The sequence below is a fragment of the Anas acuta genome, chromosome 30 (genome assembly GCF_963932015.1).
Source record: "Anas acuta chromosome 30, bAnaAcu1.1, whole genome shotgun sequence".
Lineage (NCBI taxonomy): Eukaryota > Metazoa > Chordata > Aves > Anseriformes > Anatidae > Anas > Anas acuta.
The window spans coordinates 372,110-391,860 of record NC_089008.1 but is presented as its reverse complement, the minus strand read 5'-3'; the positions used below and the strand labels follow the sequence as shown (position 1 = coordinate 391,860).

The 19,751-nt window shown below is 50.0% G+C and overlaps 2 protein-coding genes across 7 annotated transcripts in view; one reads left to right on the top strand and one right to left on the bottom strand.

Annotated features, from left to right (window-relative positions):
- Nucleotides 1-19,751, bottom strand: part of LOC137846087 (deleted in malignant brain tumors 1 protein-like) — a 40,189-nt gene that overhangs the window by 14,802 nt on the left and 5,636 nt on the right. For 5 of the 6 annotated variants that reach the window (XM_068663761.1, XM_068663757.1, XM_068663758.1 and 2 more), the window contains exons 2-7: nucleotides 4,576-4,896; nucleotides 3,123-3,452; nucleotides 2,414-2,728; nucleotides 1,683-1,997; nucleotides 978-1,292; nucleotides 427-741 (exon numbers count right to left, since the gene is read on the bottom strand). In XM_068663761.1, the coding sequence (XP_068519862.1) occupies nucleotides 427-741; nucleotides 978-1,292; nucleotides 1,683-1,997; nucleotides 2,414-2,728; nucleotides 3,123-3,452; nucleotides 4,576-4,896 (1,911 nt within the window). The remainder of the gene's footprint in view (nucleotides 1-426; nucleotides 742-977; nucleotides 1,293-1,682; nucleotides 1,998-2,413; nucleotides 2,729-3,122; nucleotides 3,453-4,575; nucleotides 4,897-19,751) is intronic. The other variant, XM_068663762.1, reaches the window with a different exon arrangement.
- Nucleotides 16,358-19,151, top strand: LOC137846127 (DELTA-thalatoxin-Avl1a-like). The gene is made up of 2 exons (XM_068663847.1): nucleotides 16,358-17,375; nucleotides 18,444-19,151. The coding sequence occupies exons 1-2, from the start codon at nucleotides 17,233-17,235 to the stop codon at nucleotides 18,880-18,882; spliced, it is 582 nt and encodes a 193-aa protein (XP_068519948.1). The 5' UTR covers nucleotides 16,358-17,232; the 3' UTR covers nucleotides 18,883-19,151.

Here is a 19,751-nt window from a genome sequence, read left to right as displayed (position 1 = left end):
AGCAAAATAGAGCTATCCATACGCTTCCCATAACAGACACAGCAACATACTGTGTCCACCAGGGCTGCCAACATTGCTCCTTCCAGAGCTGCACCATGAAGCAAGGTGGGGGTTGGTCTGTTCTCCCACCTGCCTGGAGACAGGACGAGGGGGAATGGGCTAAAGTTGCGCCAGGGGAGTTTTAGGTTGGATCTTAGGAAGAACTTCGTTACCGAAAGGGTTGTTAGGCATTGGAACGGCTGCCCAGGGAAGTGGTGGAGTCACCATCCCTGGAGGTCTTTAAAAGACGTTTAGATGTAGACCTTAGTGATATGGTTTAGTGGAGGACTTCCTAGTGTTAGCTCAGAGGTTGGACTCGATGATCTTGAGGTCTCATGCAACCGAGAAATTCTGTGATTCTGTGATGAAGGAATGAAGGTGGCTTACCTGCACACACCACACTGGCATCTTCTCGGTGATTACAGTTGTTGTCACCCCATGGCCTGGCCCTGCACTCAGAGAGGGCAGTCTCTGAGCCTGTGCAGTTCACATCATCAAGCCAGATGGGGTCATTCCCCAGCCCAAACCTAGCTGCACGTGGAGCCCAGATAGCTGTACCACAGCCCAGTTGCCGGCACACCACTTGTGCGTCATCCAGGTCCCAGTCATCATCACACACACTTCCCCATTGCTGGTTATGCAGCACTTCGACTCTCCCAGAGCAGCGGTTGGAGCCGTTCACCAGCCGGACCTCAGGAGGCTCTGAAATGGAAAGAGGCAGAGCACGTCATCTTTTGGTGGCAGACCTGGTAAAGGAGAGACCAAGTGCCTGATATGACACCGAGGGGGAATCCCCACTTGTTCAGCATCGGTCTTGCCTTGGAGTTCAAGATTCACATGTGGGAAGAGCAGTGACATAGAGAAGAAAGGAAAAGCAATCCACTGAGCTCCTGCAGTGTTGGAACCCACAAGCTCATGGGCAGATGATCAACAGCTACCTGAGCACACCACACCAGCATCTTCTCCATGGTGGCAGAGGTGGACTCCTTTGGGCCTGGCCCTGCACTTGGAGAGGGCAGCTTCTGTCCCCGTGCAGTTGACCTTGGCCAGCCAGATGGGACCATGTCCCTGGCCAAAGTAAGCCAAGCCTGGAGCTGCAGTTGCTGTCCCGCAGCCCAGCTGCCAGCACACCACTTCTGCGTCACGCAGGTCCCAGGCATCATCACACACCGTCCCCCATTGGCGCTGCTCAAGGACTTCAACTCTCCCAGCACAGCGGCTTGGGCCGTTCACCAACCGAACCACCTCTGGTTCTGAAACAAAGGAATACCCAAAAAAAAAAAAAAAAAACCTTCAGGAAGAGTTGGTGGAGACAAGCTTGGGTATGGGATCTTGCAAGAGATGGTGACTCTGTACTCTGAGCTCCCTGATATCATGCCTTTACTAGACAGGGATTCCCATGAGACTCAGCACAGTTTTTTGCACTATGGGAGCTCCGCGAGAAGTTCAGTGACTATTCACTCAAGCTGAAAATGAGCCAGGAAAAATAGGAGAAGCAGCAGTGATGGGATCCTCCTCGCAACGCTTCTTGGCAGCAGGAATCTTATTATTATCCCCTTGCCTTCTGAAGAAGACACGTCCGTGTCTAAGGGGCAGCAGAGGTCTCCGTGAAGACAGGCAGGAGGAATGTGGCAGAGGGTTACCTGAGCACACCACGCTGGCGTCTTCTCCATGGTGGCAGTTGTGGACTCCCCATGTCTGGGCTTCGCACTCACTAAGGGCAGCCTCAGTCCCCGAGCAGGTCACTTTCTCCAGCCAGATTGGATCGTAGCCTCTGCCAAACTTGGCCCAGCCTGGAGCAGAGATTGGAGCACCACAGCCCAGCTGCCGACACACCACTTTGGAATCCTCCATGTCCCAGTGATTGTCACACACACTGCCCCACTGCTGGTGGTGAAGCACCTCCACCCGCCCAGCGCAGCGATTTGGGCCATTCACTAGCCGCAGTTCTGTGGGCTCTAAAGAGGGAATGAGATAAATTAATAAATATCTTCCAATCTTGCACCACCTCTAAAGATCCAAAAGAAATTTGGCACGTAGAAATGGAATAGCCGGCAGCCACGTATGGCAAGTGTCAAAGGCCAAATGACTCATCTGAGTGCACACATTTCAACATACAGAGAGGATGATGACATGATGGACATGGCAAGCCACTTGAGAAGAGACATTTTACGGTGTCGGATAGAGGATTAGCACAGACACACAAGGGTGCATCCAGATAATCTGTGCTGATGCCTACAGGAGTGGAGTTACCTCACCTCCCAAGCACTGCTGCTTGCAATGGCATCATACACAAAGGAGAACAACATGTATGCAGGGAACAGACTAACATTAGATTCACTTTCCTTTCTGACACCATGACCTGGTCACTTACCTGAACACACAACGCTAGCATCTTCATTGTGATTGCAGTTGTGTTCCCCCCAGGGCTCCAATCTACATTCTGTGATGGCGCCTTCTGTCCCTGTGCAGTTCACCTCATCCAGCCAGATGGGAGCGTGTCCTTGCCCAAAGTGAGCCTTGCCAGGGACTGACACGGCCATCCCACAGCCCAGCTGCCGGCACACCACCTCTGCATCTCTCAGGTCCCAGCCATCATCACAAATTGTCCCCCACTGCTGGTTGTGGTGGATCTCAACTCTCCCTGAGCAATGGCTGGAGCCATTCACCAAACGTACTTGAGTTGGTTCTGGAAAGAGACGAGCACCAAATATCTGGATATCCAGGCCAGGACTGGAGCTGCCCTGGGAGCAGGAAGCCCAGTGCTTAAATCATCACAGAATCTCACAACTGGAGGGTGAGAAGGTTGCAGACACAAGCTGAGAAGAGCAGGCTTCCCTAGGGCTCTCATCTCCTCCCCACTCATCCCACGAGTGTAACATCTGGATGAGTACCACCTCTGAAGTTCCCTGTTCATTTCCCTTGCACACATCAGCCCATCACAGGTTTTCTCCCAGCTCCATTTGCAGGGCTGCAATGTACATGTCTACAACTAGGATCATTTCAAACTCTTCTTTTTTCTCCACTAATCCCTTAAAAAAAAAAAAAGGGGGGGGGGGGGAGGGGGGGGGAGGGGCAGTTACCTGAGCATTCAACACCAGCATCCTCACTATGCTTGCAATTATGACTTCCCCAGGAACTGGCCTGACACAGAGAAAGGGAAGCCTCTGTCCCAGCACAGGTCACTTCATCCAGCCAGATGGGTCCTGCCCCTTGCCCAAAGGCAGCGCCAGGCGGAGCTGATAGAGCTGAGCCACAGCCCACCTCCCTGCACACCACCTCAGCATCCAGCAGGTTCCAGCCATCATCACACACGGTGCCCCATCTGCTGTCATGGAAGACTTCCACTCTGCCCGAGCAGGGGCCAGAGCCACTCACCAGCCTGGCACGGGTTAGACTTGGAGCAGGTGCCCCTGCAAACACCACCAAGGAGAAAACAGTCAGAGCCTCTGCTGGAAAAGCAGCTGCTTACAGTGCTTAGGAGCAAATGATCAGTAACTTTGCTGAGCATGCAGTTGCCTACAATGCTTAGGCTCAGTTTATTCTCAAAGACCCTTCTGGACAGTGTCTGACAGTCAGGGTATACCCATGAAGGGTTTATTCCCTGTGAAGTCAGGAGGTGTTGAAGCTGAGAAATAGTCAGGGGAATGCAGACTCCATGACAGATGTAAAGAGGTCTTGAATCCAAGAACAACATTTGGAAGTTACCTGGAGCAAGTGTGAAGAGTGTGAATTCTTTGCAAAATCATGTGAGGGAAGTAATTCTGCCTACCTGTAGGGGCAGGATTCAGCTCAAAATCTGTGAGCCAGGTGCCAACACTCACAGCACAATCAGACGACACCCAGCCAACAACATCATCTGTGGGTGACAAGAGGTCCATCTCTTCCTAAAATAGATGCTGATGGAGAACTGAGTGCTCCAGCAAATGCTGCTTTAGGATGGCATGACTTATGTCCCAACACTTTTAACCATATTCATTAGACCTCATTATAACAGTGCACTGCACTGTTCCAAAGCAGATGACTGCAGACCGGGATATTCAGAGAGGTGAACTCAAGCCGTAGATATAAGGAAGACATTCTGTACTATGAGACTGGTGAAACACTGGAGCAGCTTTCCTGAAGAGGAGGTGGATGCCCCCTCTTGGAAATCTTTAAGGTCAGATTGGCTGGAGCCCTGAGAAATGGGATGTAGTGAAGGGTTACCCTGCCCATGTCAGGAGGGTTGGATCTTTAAAAGTCCCTTCCAACCCAAACCACTCTATAATTCTGATCTGGCACCCATTGGAAGCAACGGTGTGAGACAGAAACCTGTCTTCTAAGACTGATCTTGCATGTTCCATGGGGCTGCTTTGTGATCAGGACCACCTGACATTAGCAGCACATCTTCCTAGGATGAACAGTAGTTGTCCTGCCCATAATTTCATCCCTCAGCTGTCTCCAGCAGTTGTTGCAGAACCAAATAACAGAACGGTTTAGGTTGGAAGGGACCTCTGGAGGTCATCTGGTCCAAGACGCGGTACGAGCCAGACTCACCCGAGCACACAATGCTGACGTCTTCCCCATGCCCACAGTTGTGATCTCCCCAGGGCCGTGCCCGGCACTCAGAAAGAGCAGCTTCTGTCCCGCTGCACTGCACATTGTCCAGCCAGATGGGGTCTTCTCCTCGCCCATACCGAGCCCCGCCAACAGCAGACAGGCCCATCCCGCAGCCCAGCTGCCGGCACACCACACGGGCTTCCGCGAGGCTCCAGTGGTCGTCACACACCGTCCCCCAGGTGCCATTGTAAAACACCTCCAGTCGCCCCGTGCAGGGGTCAGGGCCATTCACAAGTCTTATTTGGGCAGGACTTGATGCTGGCAATGAGGGAGAGCAAAGGGAAGGAAAAGTTAGTAGGAAATCTTCAAAAAAAAATGCTAAGGAGCATCTTGACGGTCTCTACCTGTTGGCTGAAAGGAATAGGGATGAACCAGCAAGAGAAGGACACAAGCACTTATAACTTTATTATCATAATTTTGGCAAGGACACGTGACAGATAGCCCTTGAGCAAACCCCAGGCTGTTCCACCTACTGACAGGTGAAAATATGGTCCCTCAAAACAAGGAAAACCAAAATACATTAAGACCAATTTTTTCAAGTGAACAGGCTTCAGGATGAATTTACATTACTAAAAATAAATAAATAAATAAATAAATAAATAAATAAATAAATAAATAATAAATAATAATATTAAAAAAAAAAAAACTAGAGAATAGTTGAATTGCAGACACTTTGTTGGAGCAATTTTGAGTAAGGCTGTGCACTCAGAGCACCATGGGCCAGAAATGTTGCATTCACAAATCTCGGTTGGCTTTATTGAATGAACAGCCTTACCACAGCATAAGGAACATAAGAGGTCCTTTATTTTCCTTTATTTCTGCAAACCTCTATCCTGCTTCCTCAGATCAGTCTGGCCCAAGCAGATCAACTCCACAGCATTTACTACCCCTCAAAGGGCTGGCATTTCCAATTCCCCCTCTTTTTTTTCAGCCATTCAAGCTCTACAACACGTAGTTGAAGGTCATCTAGCCCAACCTTCTGCTGCGCAGGATCACCTAGAGCATATCACCTCCCTTGAGCTGCTGGCAACCCTCTTCTAAATGCACCCCGGCATCTCCTAGGACTTTTTGGCCACAAGGGAACATTCATGGTCAGCTTTCTGTCCATCAGGATGCCCAGGTCCCTCTCTGCAGAGCATTACCCAGCAACAGAGGGTAATAGTCTGACTCGTGGACATCGTTTGTCAGTCTTTCCAAACCACCTTGTATCCAAGCATGGATATATCTTATATCCATATACGATATTTAGGCTTGACATAAGGAGGAGGTTCTTCACAGAGAGGGTGGTTGCACACTGGAACAGGCTCTCCAGGGAAGTGGTCACTGCACCGAGCCTGTCTGAATTTAAGAAGAGATTGGACTGTGCACTTAGTCACATGGTCTGAACTTTTGGGTAGACCTGTGCAGTGTCAAGAGTTGGACTTGATGATCCTTAAGGGTCCCTTCCAACTCAGGATATTCTATGATTCTATGATTCTATGATATATCCATATATCCATATATATCTTCATATCCACAACCTGAAGCATGGAGTCCCCCACAGAAATCACCCACCGCTTCTTCTGGGCATTCCCACAAGGTGCAGGGCCTGTCAGCCCATCTGCCTCACTTGAAGTCTTGCCCAGCTCTTCCTCAGTTGTCTTGGTTGAGACCTCTGGCAGCCGATGCAGTAACTCCAGCAGCTGCTGGGAATACACCCTGCAACTTAATGGCCATGCCTGAGGAAGCGTACACTGAGATGAGGAAGATGCTAAAACTCATCTGAATTAATATTTAGCTACATATATGGTAAAATATCCTGATTATTGGGGAATGTAGATGAGAAACTTATGAGAAGCAGATGTAAAAGTGAAGATATCGCTCAAGGCCAACGCATAAGGGAAGGATGAACAACTCACTGGCAGAAAATAAGGCAAAGATAAGCAAAAAAATCCTAAATACTGTCCAACATAAGGTCAAAGTACAAGAAGGTAAAATGTTTAACCTCCTCTTCCTTGTTGCCTTCATCCTGAAATGCCCCTGCCCTCGAATACCAGGCTACATTGCGCAAGCACAACTGGGAGGAGCTAAGGGCGGGGAGTTTGGAAATGAGTACTGCTAGGAAGAGGTCCGCCTTTTCAGGGAAAAGAATGAATATGTATTAGAGCTCATGTAATATGTAGCAGTATTCATGTATAAAATTGTGAGAGACAACTGGGCAGGTGCACACTTTTTGAGGGAAGCTATTCCCAGTGCTCCCGGTGCACTGCAATAAAGTATAACTACTTTACAACCCTATGGTTGTGGAGTCACTTCCACATGTCAACACTGCTAGGACTGGAAACATGGGAAAATCCTGTGCCCTGCTGAGCAAACTGCTGCCTCTGTTCACCGTGCTCTTGTGCTGCTTCGTGCATGCAAATACCATGCAGTGTCACTCCTGAAGAGGGCACTCACTGTGCAGGGAAGGAAAAGGTGTTCCAAATTTCAGGGGAGGACCTTATGAGACAGCCCTCCTGGTGAGATGGGACAGGCAGGGGTTGTTCATTCTCTCCTTGCAGAAGGAGAAATATAAGCAGCTCCCCCATGCTCTCCAGCATCAGTCCTTTCTGAGCACCTGATTGTGTGATGATAAGAACACTTCAGCTGCTCAGAGGTCAGTTTGCTCTTGTCTGGGAGGGAAGCCAGTCCTCCAAAGTGTTTTGGCTTCATCTGCTACTTTTGTTAACTCTCCAGGTTCCAGGCCTTTATCTGGAGACCAGTTGTGGTCTTGTAGCTCCTCTCGCTTTTTTTTTTTTCATGCAGATAATCCATACAGCATCATGGATATTGCCCTGAATGTGAAGAGCAGCAGCCACAGCAGCCACCACCAGAGGCAGAGAATGTCGTGAGGGAAAAGGAATGGGTTTGTCTGATGTGCAGAGAAATCTCCTGCTCCAGGGGAAACTGCACTAGGAGTCATGAAGGATCCAAGAATAATTTAGGAGGGGGGGGATGCTGCAGAATGGGATGCAGGTCTCAGCACAGGAACTGGTTCCCTGCAGCAGGGTCTTTCACCTGTCTGCTCTCCAGCACAGTAATAGTGCGGCATTTGGTCAATAGCTGTATAGGTGATGGAGAGAGGAAGGGGAGAGAGCATCAGGCAAACGTGAGGTGATGGCAAAGGGAGAGGATGGGCTGAAGGGAGAGAGAGGTACTGGGTTTCTTCAGAGTCTTAGTGGAAACTGATTTCATTAAACACTTCCCCTGATAATCTTGAAAGAAGGAAGAGGCCATGGACATCATGGAAATGTACTCTTCCCTTTCTCCGCTGTCTTCTCCCCCACCTGTCTTCAGACTGGCTTATACAGGGAGGACACAAGAACCTAGAGTTTCACTGCTAGCAGCAAGATCAGCTGGGGAACCACCTTTTCAGGAGGCAACAAAAGAAAATGTAGAAGGGGAAGAGCCCCTCATCTAGGCATTTGAATCAGATGGTGAAGCCAACACCACATGTAACACAGTGAACCTCGGCAAGGAGGTCTCCAAGCATCTGACACACCAGCATCACCTGCAGGGTAGGTGTTTTGCATCCACACAATGTCTCAAAGGCAGAAGGTAAAGGCTGGGGGACAGGGATGTGTTCCTCCTCTATGTTCCTCCTCAGGAGCTGCTGAGAAGATCAGGATGACATCCAGTTTTGGAGATTCACAGGACATGAGTACCCTTCCTCTGGTCTTGCATACAGCTTTGGTAACAAGGGCAGTTTGTGTTTGATGCTTCCTTAACACATTGGAGACAAGCAAGCACCAAGAAACATTCCCTGTTCCCCTCTTCTAGGTGAGATGGAGGAGTGAGAGCTTTCTCTGTTTCTTAATGGTTCTCCACAGTTGTTTGAGTTGTCCTTGGAGAGGGAGCAGAGCTCGACGTGCACTTTCAGACACATCCACCCTTTCCACTTCTGCAGAGCCTCAGCTTTCTGCACCCTACTGTTGAGGGATTTTTTGAAACAGCAAAAATCCCATGGCTTGCTGCAGCTGAGCAAACCAAGCTACCAGGGCAGCTATGAGAAATTCCCATGACAGTGTTCCCACATTGACCAGTTGAGGAATTTAGGAAAATATTGTTACCAGCATCTGGCTTCAAGGACAAGGTCTACGTGATTGCTAATCACAAAGGGGTTGTTTTCTTGCAGGTGGGGTTGTTTTCTTGTAGTTGTTTGTCTGAGTGCTTTTGACCAATAATCTTGTGTGAGACACTATCCGCCCCTGTTAAGTTCTCTATAAAAGTTAGGCTATTCAGGCAATAAAATGGAGCATGATCTGACTCTACTGGTGTCTGTCGTGCTTTCGGCCGTGCTTCCTGCAACACACTACTTTCACCTCCAAGGTCTCTCGTTAGCTCCTTTTATCCACCCAAACCTTTCTCCTCCACACAGGCTCATTCCTCAGACAAGGCCTTGCCCTGCAGTTCTCAGTGCAGGCAGTGGAAACACCCCAAATGGCCCCAAATAATGATCAAATGCCCATGCTTCAGGTATGGAACCCTTTCCTTGACAATCATGGGAGCTCACACGGGAACAGCCAGGTTGTGACCACCCAAATTCAGGGTGACCTGCATACCCCATGGTTAATAAACCACAAAAGGCACCAAACCTTGCCCCACTCCTGATCTCCATCTCCTCCAGACACTCATTTCTGGGTTGAAATAACACCATATCATGCAAGAGCAAAACTATAAGTCTCAAATGTCCTTTTCTTCACTTCCCCAAGAAGCCAGGAGAGAGGCAGCTTCACCGCCCTGGTTGCTTTCACAATCAGATAGAAAACAAGATCAACTTCCTCCCAGAAAAGGTGCAGATCCTGATCTTGAGCCACAACCTATTGTCCTGCTCCCAAACTTCTAGGGTATTCCATAAGCCCAGTCTGAAGCCATCTGTACATGCTGAGAGGGACTGGTATTGGGCTCCTGAGATGTCCCGGGCAGTGGGAAGGGGTCCCTGAGTGCTGGCGGTGCAGTGTCAGGGTGGGTGCGGTGAAGAGAGAAGCATCTGCAGCTCTGTCCTGGTTTCAGTTAGAACAGAATTTTCTTCCTAGTAGCTGGTGGAATGCTGTGTTTTGGCTTGGGATGAGAAGAATGCTGATAACACACCAATGCTTTAATTGCTGCAGAGCAGTGCTTATACTAAGCCAAAGACATCTCAGTTTCTTGCTCTGTCCTGCCAACAGGCAGGCTGGGGGTGCAGCAAGAGCTGGGAGGAGACAGACCCAGGACAGGTGACCCAAACTAGCCAAAGGGGTATTCCATACCATCTGACGTCATGCTAAACAATATATAGGGGTGGCTAGCTGGGGGAGGGGGGCCGGACTGCTCGGGGTTAGGCTGGGCATCAGTCAGCAGGTGGTGAGCAATTGCATTGTGCATCACTTGTTTCTACATATTATTAGTGGTAGTACTATTATCACCATTATATTATTATTATTATTATTATTATTATTATTATTATTATTGTTGTTGTTGTTGTTGTTGTTGTTGTTGTTGTTGTTGTTGTTGTTGTTAGTTTCCTGTCTTATTAAGCTGTCTTTATCTCAACTCAAGGGCTTCACTTTCCATTTCTCTCCCCCGGCCCAGAGAGGGAGGGGGAGGGGGAGCGATCGGCTGCATGGGGTTTGGCTGCCGGCCGGGTTAAACCACAACAAGCTCCCACCAAGTGGATAAGGGTGTGTTTATTGCCAATCTTTTCCTCCATCACCAACCAGAGCAAGAAGAAGGAGGTGTGAAAGCAAAATGGGAAAAATAAAAACAGGAAGGGGTGGAAGAAGAAGGAGGAAAAAGAAAGAAACGATCAACATCATCAACATGGAAGATTTGCGTAGACCCAAAGGTAAAGAGCAGCAATGGCAGGGTGAGCACAACACCAGGGGAAGGGTTAACAAGCCTTTCTGTCCATCTGTCTGGCTTTCAGAGCCCTGGAACCTGGTGCCGTCTTTCAATCCATCTGTGCTTTTCACTTCTGCTTTCACTGAGGGTCCCAGAGCCTCCAAGGAACTTAGATTTATTGCAGATATCTGCAGTTGGATCTCCCACTTCTCCGCAGCTCTCCCCCAGCCAGTTCATGTCCCAGAGCCCCAGGCTTTAGTGTTTGCAGGCCTCCCAAATCCACTGATCTCGGCTGTTTCTCACCCAAAGCAGGCCTATCTGCAGATGAATTTTTATCCACAGTGATGTCATTTACCTAGATGCCTTGGCCACAGATGGTGGGACAAGCTCATTGAGATTTGCTGTGAGTGTCCTGCCTCACCTGTCTCCCCTATTTCCCAGAGCTATAGAGCAGAGCTGGGTGGCATGGGAAGGTATAGGATGTTGATGAGGATGTGGAGAGCTATAAAGGAATGCTGGGAAACAGTATGGAGGGCTATAGGGTACACATGGGCATACAATGGACTATAGGGCAGTGCTGGCGGCTGTACATAGAGCCGTAGGACACAGTTTGGGTCTCCATCGGCTACAGGGCAGTGCAGGTGCAGGCCTTTGTGGGCTGTCATTACACAAACTAAACCATAACATGATGCAGAAAGAGGAAATCAGCCCATTTCCCCTGGCCTCACAGCAGAGGCCACCCGGGAAAACAGTTTCCTAGCCCCACCTCTCCTATCAGCAAGCGTTCAGCTGCAAAATTCCTGCAGGAGAGTGAGGGAGGGTATAATGGAAAAAGTTTTGGAAAGAGAAGCTTTGCAGAGCTGGTGGCTCCTCCGTACTTAATACATTGATAAGATCTGCCCTGAAGAAATTGGGTGCTCCTCAACCAGAAACACATCCTGGAGCAAGTCCTGGAGGTTCATGAAGCACGTAGATGATAACGTCTTGGTGCAGGTGCTAACGGAGCCAACTAGGAAAGGTGCCCTCCTAGACCTGTTGCTAGAAAACAGAGAGGGTCTGGCGGGAGATGTGGTGATTGGTGGCCGCCTCGGTCATAGAGACCATGAAGTGGTTGAGTTCAAAATTTACGGTGACAGAAGGAGTAGTGCCACCAAAACCTCATCCCTAGATATGGGGAAAGCGGACTTCAGGCTGCTCAGGGAACTAGTCAGCAAGGTCCCCTGGGAAACTGCTCTTGAAGGCCTCGATGTCCACCAGTGCTGGTCATTCTTTAAGCGATGCCTCCTAGAAGCACAAGATCAGGCAATTCCTAAATATCGCAAGTCAGGCAGGCGGGGCAGGAGGCCGGCGGGGCTGACCAGGAACATTCTAATGGAGATTAGGTGGAAACAGAGAGTGTTTTGCTACTGGAAGGAGGGCCAGGTGTCATGGAAAGAATACAGGGATGCTGTTCGTGTTTGTAGGGAGAAAATTCATGTGGCTAAAGCACACCTAGAGTTGAAGCTGGCTGTGTCTGTGAGAGAAAATAAAAAGGGTTTTTTTAGATATGTGAATGGAAAAAGGAGAACTAAAGAATACATAGGGCCGCTCCTTGATAGGGAAGGTCTCCTCACAGACGATCACATAGGCAAAGCAGAGACGCTTAATGCCTTCTTTGCCTCTGTCTTCAATGCCGATGATGGGCTTCGGGACCCAGGGTGCCCTGAGCTGGAGGACCAGGACGGTGGAGATGACAAACTCCCAACCGACCCTGAACGTGTGCGGGATTTGCTACTCCACCTGGATCCCTACAAGTCCATGGGTCCGGATGGGATTCATCCCCGGGTGCTGAAAGAGCTGGCGGACGTCATCGCGGAACCTCTCTCAATTATTCTTCAACGATCCTGGGAATTTGGAGAGGTCCCGGTAGACTGGAAGCTGGCAAATGTTGTGCCGATTTTCAAGAAGGGTCAGAAAGAAGACCCTAGAAATTACAGGCCTGTCAGTCTCACGTCAGTGCCTGGTAAAATCATGGAGAAGATGGTTCTCGAACTTATTGAGGCGCACCTGGGGGACAAAGCAGTCATTGGTCCCAGCCAGCATGGGTTTGTGAAGGGTAGGTCCTGCCTAACTAACCTCATTTCCTTTTATGATAAGATCACCCGTATGGTGGACCAAGGGAAACCAGCTGATGTGATTTTTTTGGACTTCAGCAAGGCTTTTGACACGGTTTCCCATAGGATCCTACTGGACATAATGTCCACCATACAGCTAAATAAAAACATCATACGATGGGTGAGCAATTGCCTAACGGGCAGGGCCCAAAGGGTTATGGTAAATGGGGCTGCGTCAGGCTGGCGGGCGGTCACCAGTGGGGTCCCTCAAGGCTCCATTTTAGGGCCGGTACTTTTCAATATTTTTATAAACGATCTGGATGTAGGAATAGAAGGTATTTTGAGCAAGTTTGCTGATGACACCAAACTTGGAGGAGTTGTGGACTCTGTTGAGGGTGGAAAGGCCTTGCAGAGGGATCTGGATAGGTTGGAGAGCTGGGCGATCACCAACCGCATGAAGTTCAATAAGAGCAAGTGCCGGGTCCTGCACCTGGGACGGGGAAACCCTGGCTGCACGTACAGACTGGGCGATGAGACGCTGGAGAGCAGCCTAGAAGAGAGGGATCTGGGGGTCGTGGTAGACAGCAAGTTGAATATGAGCCAGCAGTGTGCTCTGGCAGCCAGGAGGGCCAACCGTGTCCTGGGGTGCATCAAGCACGGCATCGCTAGTAGGTCAAGGGAGGTGATTGTCTCGCTCTACTCTGCGCTGGTGCGGCCTCACCTCGAGTACTGTGTGCAGTTCTGGGCACCACAGTAGAAAAAGGACATGAAACTGTTGGAGAGTGTCCAGAGGAGGGCTACGAAGATGGTGAAAGGCCTGGAGGGGAAGACGTACGAGGAACGGCTGAGGGCAATGGGCCTGTTCAGCCTGGAGAAGAGGAAGCTGAGGGGAGACCTCATCACAGTCTACAACTTCCTCGTAAGTGGGTGTCGAGAGGCAGGAGACCTTTTCTCCATTAACACCAGTGACAGGACCGTGGGAACGGGGTTAAGCTGAGGCAGGGGATATTTAGGCTTGACATCAGGAGGGGGTTCTTCACAGAGAGGGTGGTTGCACACTGAAACAGGCTCCCCAGGGAAGTGGTCACTGCACCGAGCCTGTCTGAATTTAAGAAGAGATTGGACTGTGCACTTAGTCACATCGTCTGAACTTTTGGGTAGACCTGTGCAGTGTCAAGAGTTGGACTTGATGATCCTTAAGGGTCCCTTCCAACTCAGGATATTCTATGCTTCTATGATCTCCAGAGGAAGATCTCCAGACTTCCCAACATTAAATATTCCGTGATTCTGCAACCCTCCAGTGTGGCCAGTTGGGTCCAACCTGAACCTCCCCTGGTGCAACTTGAGGCCATTCCCTTTTGTTTCCTATTGCTAGTTATCTGCAAGAAGAGGCCGATCCCCAGCACCCACACCTTCCTTTCAGGTAGTTATAAAGGGCAATAAAGTCTCTCCTCTCTCCTCCAGACTCAACAACCCCAGTTCTCTCAGCCACTCATAAGACTTGTGTTCCAGACCCTTCACCAGCATTTCAGCCTTTATTTGGACACATCTCAGGGCCTCGATGTCCTTCTTGTAGTGAGCGGCCCAAAGCTGAACATGGTACTTGAGGTGAGGCCTCACCAGAGATGGTTCATCACCTCCCTGGTCCTGCTGGCCACTATTCCTGATACAAGCCAGGATGCTGTTGACCTTTTTGGCCAGCTGGGCACACTGCTGGCTCATTTTCAGGTGAGCATCGACCAACACCCCCAGATCCTTTTCCTCGGCACAGCTTTCCAGCCACTCTGCCCCAAAACCTGTAGTGTTGCATGGGGTTGTTGTGACCAAAGTGCAGGACCCAGCACTTGGGCACGTTGAACCTCATGCCATTGGCCCCTGTGCATCAGCATCCAGTTATTTGGTCTGGTTTGTGCTCTATGCAAATTCGGCATCGAGACTGAAAGGTTCGCCTCACCCTCCTTTGCTTTCTCCCTTGCTTTCCTTCTGGACCAAGGGGTAAGGAAAGGAAAGCTCTGCCTCGGGGTGAGCTAACAGGTAAAAGACATGAGGGGGTTGCAAGGAGCCCTAGGCCGTTTGTGTTTGAAATAGCCCCACTGCTATTTGATTTCCTGTCACAGCACAGACTCGGGGCTGTTTTTCATTTCCCCGAAGTCAAATGGAAACCAAAGGCACTTGAGAAAATTTCTACCCTCAGAAGCACTCTGAGGTTTGGCTCGGCGCCCAGAAAGCGGCGCCTGAAGCTCTTTCTAACACGGCTGCTGTTTGCTCTGGCCTGGCTCCAGCTGACCTGAGCTGATGGAAACGTGGGAGCTGCACATTCCCTCTCACACTGGCCACACTCGCATCCACTCTGAGGATGACTGGCAGCTGTCAGTCACCGCCTCAAGCTTGTTGAGGGGAGAGCTCATGGTTATCTTCTGACACCTTACTGAGGGACACCCATGAGCTGCCTGCACTCACGCCCTGGCGGGTGTCCAGTCCTGGAACGTGCCCAGACCCAGGCTCAGCAGCAAGGGATGCAGGACATGTGGCAACCTGGAGAGAAAGCCAAGAGCGTGGCCCTGAGCTGCTGTGAATGGTGCAGAGGAGGTTCCTTTGTCCCTTCTTGGGTGTTCCTCCTCCTAAGGAAGGTGAGCCCACAGGGGCTGGTCCCAATCCCACTGCCACACTAACCCTCTTCCTACAGAGAGAAACATCGAGCACCTGGTGACAGCCCTGGATGTCTTGAGGTGTGTAGGCATCAAGATAATCAACACCACTACAGATGTGATCCAGCACCCACTGGGTCATCCTTCATCCTTCATCTACCATCCTTCCCTCCTCCATGATTTCTCTGCCCATTCCAGCCCAGCCATCATTTGATAGAAGAAATCACCCCAAAGTCATTCACTTTTGTACCCCAGTGCTCAGCCGTGCCAATTCCCTCCTCTGTTCTAACCAAACTCCCCATCCCCTCTCATTGTCTTCCTACAGGAGTTCCTGCTGTGGGTGGAGGAGGCCTGTCCACCCCCACTCACCCCAGTATGACCCCAGGCTCCACGGGGACCTGCCTGTTCGCCAAGTCCCACCTTCATCTCCTGTAACTCTGCATCTTTCCATAAAGCCAACTTGAGCAAACACCAGGGAAACCTGGAGGTCACCGTACGTAAAGTCTATGTGACTGCCACTGCATCCAATACTGCCTAGGCAAACATGAAAGCCTTGGTGGAAAACCAAGAATCAGCAAACCGATGACACGGAGCAACACCTTGTCTCCATGGCACCAGGACAGAAGAAGCCTGACTCTTTGGTGTGAAGGATGGGAGAGGGTTTCACCAGGAAACTTCTGCTTCAGGTTCCTGTGCATTGCTCTAGGGTGGCATGGCACCCTAGGTGGTTCATGGCCAGTATTTCCAGCCCTGCTGTGACCACGCTCTGCCATGGGATGTGCTCTGTGGTGAGTGCTTGCTCATCAGTTCTGGCATACAGCTCCTCTGGAACTGTTTTATGCATTTCCCAGTGAAGGAGGAAGCCTTAGCAGAAGCCATGCTCTTATGCACTTGGGATGTCAAGGCTAAGGGCTTGCATGACAGACAGAGCAGTGTTTGGAAGGATCTTGAATTAAAAGTCCTGCTCACTGAAGAATGCCCTTGTTCCTATGAAGATAGATCAGCAGCACTCAGCTAACCTGCCATAAATTGCATTGTATTACTTTGAATACATTTCATGCTGCATTGCAGTGCAAATAAATCATTGCATTGCAAATAAACCATGCTGTTTAGCAATAAATCATGTGGCAGTTGACTTTGCTGCACATATAAATAATGTGGTTCAGTTTCCCGGCTGTAGCTGGGTTCAGCTGCTTGTCAGGACAGTGGCCTGACAAACAACAAGGACAAACAACTTCGGGAGAGACAATAAGGACAGATGAAGTGTGTGACATATAGCTGGACATGCAGGCATTATTCATAGGTTTGTGCCCAGTGCACCTGGCCAGTAAGCACACAGAGTCAGAATCCACGTGAAGGCCTTTTCATTAAGTAATTATATAATTCTGCAGAATCAGGTGCTTGGCGATTTTTGCAAAGCAAGCACCCCTCTGACTTGAAGCACTGCTATTTTTACACATAAATACACTCGTTAACATGTGAAACCATCTCTCCGGATACTTCTGATCACCAAGAAGAGAACAGGAAAACCAGGACTGATGTTTATGGCGTTTGCACATGCAGCTGTTTCAAGCTCGGGTATTTCCTGACCGTGTTTTGAGCAGCTCTATCTGACTTCGTCCCGCACAAGCTTCCTGCTGCTCTCAGGCAGGATGTGGGAGGTTGTTTTTGATGTGCACATGTTGTTTTCTGAGCATCAGCAGCAGGGCTTGACAAGGCGAGGGACTTTGGCCATGGACACCTGGCAAGTCTCTAGGGCTAAATGCTTCCAGAACCAGGGATAAGGATGGAGGAGAGATTCACAGCCCTCTGCTCGAAACCACCCACAATTTCCGTTCACAGGAGCTGCCCTTTATCAGCCCTGAGAAGCCTTGCAGACACTGGGGAGGAGCTATGCTCTCAGCTCCCATAGCAGGAGGTGGCCCTGCCCATTCTCTTGTTTCACTTCTGCCTTAGTTCAGAGCCTCCGCTGCTCCACAGCCCTGCAGTTCTTCTGCAGCACGATCAGAGGGAAGATGGCAGCCAAGAAGGAGCAGAAGTGTAACAATCCTAAATTGCAGCCCGACCTGGAAAGCCTGATGGGAAATATAGAAGTCTGCCGCAGTGTGGGCGTGGAGATCATCAACAACACCAAAAACGTGACACTGGAGGACATCAGGTGTGCATCCCCTGCTCCCCTACTGCTTTCCGCCAGCCTCCCCTGAGGGATCTCTTTAAAATGCCTTTGGGTGTTAGGAAAACAATGGGGGCAAGCTCAGTGCCTGGTGCCAGAGCTCTCTCCTGCAAGTTCCTCTAGCTCCTGCTGGACACCTCCTCTGTATACACCAGTTGCACTACTCAGATGCATGCGCTTTGAGAAAGCCTTTCCTTATCCACCTTTGGAGGACTTCCTTTCCTTATCTACCTTGCCCAGATGACCTGAGGCCATCAGGATGAGCTCTCATCTCTTCCAGATTGGGGGAACCAGCAGAAACCAGTACATATTTATGCTGTGCTACCTTTTGCCACTCTCATTTCCTATTCCCTTCCCATTAAGGCTTAGTTTGTGCACTTTGAGGTCTACTGAGGTTTTCACAGAGGGCAGGGGCAGTTATTAACAGCATGACCAAATGCCTTAAGAATGTAAAGGTGTTAAGAAACAGAAGAAGGGTGCTATCAGGGGAATTTCTGCTGGGACAAGTGTCATTCGGTGTATTCTGGAGAGACAAGGGAGAGGTATCTATAATGCCACAGTCTGGGGCAGAAAAGCAAAGGCCAGAGGTTCACAGGACCACAGACTGCTTGAGGTTGGCAGGGACCTCTGGAATTCCTTTGGTCACTTACCCAGGACCATGTCCAGAGGGATTTTGAGTATCTCCAAAGACAGGCAAAATATATAAAAAAGTGGATATCTCCACCACATCTCCGGACAGCCTGTGTGAGTCCTCAGTCACCCTCATGGTAAAGACGTTTCCTGATGTTCAGAGGGAACCTCCTGTGTTTTATTTTGTGCCCATTACCTCTTGTTCTGTCCCTGGGCACCTCTGAAAAAAGTCTGCTCTGTCTTCATTGCACGCTCCCTGCAGGTATTTACATACATTGGCAAGATCCCCTTGAGCCTTTTGTCTTCTCCTTGGTAAATTGTCCCAGCCCCCTCAGCCTCTCCCTTGCTGGTTTTGTGGCCCTCCATGGGACTCTCTCCAGCACATCAACATCTCCTTTTGTTCTGGTCCTTCTCTTCCTGCAGGAGTTACTGCTTCAGTGGGAAGATCCAGATCCTTCCCCCCTTTGAAATCGGCCCACAGTCCGTAGGAGTATGCATTTTTGCAAAGACGTCATACAGCCTGCGTGGGAGTGTGGGTGTCCTGGTCTGCAAGGCCAGCTCTTTCTCACTGGCCATCATGTTCTCCAACCCCTTCGACTACGTCCTTTACAGCATCGAGTTCGCTCTGGAGCTCTTCAAAACAGAGAACCACATGGTAAGACTCCATGAAGTCTTCTCCCGTATGATGGAAAGAAAATCTTACGGCAGTTCCACACTCTTCCAGAGAGCTACACTAGCGTCAAACCATGAAACCCTGGAGGTCTCCTCGGGGAATATTCGTGTCAGAGCCAGGATGTCCAACACTGCAAAAGCGATCCTGAAAGTCCAGGTAGACGATATAGATCCCCCACCCTATTCCTAAGACATGTGAGTGAAGACACCTTTGCTGTCAAAAGCTTCCCTCGTGAGATTTTCATCAAGGATGAAGGTAGAGATCTCACTGTGCTGCCTCTTTGGTGATCACAGGTGGTGGTTGATGATAAATCTGGTGGGAGATGGCACCACCAGCAGCCCGGTTGCTCTTAACTGTCCTACAGCTTCAATGACTTTGCCAATAAGCTAACAGCAACTTGTAGAGTGCTATCTCACGCTTATGGGTGATAACTAATAAACAATGCTCCAACCCTTGTACGCTGCATATGTCCTCCTTGCAGAGATGCTTAGCGTGTGGATAAGGATGCCTACAGAGCATCACAGCAAGATGCACTGATACCCCCCTGCCACCATGCCCTCCCTCTGCTCTGCCCCGTGCTTTTTTCCTAGCTCAGGCAGCCATCCCAGCTCTGTTTGGGATGTCTGGGGACAGCCTAAAAGCTGACGGACAGCAGCTACGGTTCTGTTGCTCAGCCCGTGCCAGGAGGAGTGACCCTTGTCAGCAGGGGACATCTATTTGTGCCACCCCTGCAGCCCCTAGGCACTGTTTCAACTTTGCCCCTTGCACTGTAGGGAAATGCCTGCAAAAAATCACCTCTGGCATGTCTCATCCTCCCACTCCCCACCACTCTGCCCGTGGGTGGAGGCGCACGCTGATCTCCAGTGCTTCCTTCCCAGAAGTCAGGCACCACAGGAGAAACACAAGGGCGAGAGGGGCTGGCTTTTGCAAAATGATGCTTCCAGGCCAATGTGTAAATAAATACACACCGGAGGACGAAGTGTCAGGTGGAGCCTGCTGCAGTGGAGCTCAGGCTAACAGAAAGCACGTCATGGTTTCCTGGAAGGGGGCCTTGGTTT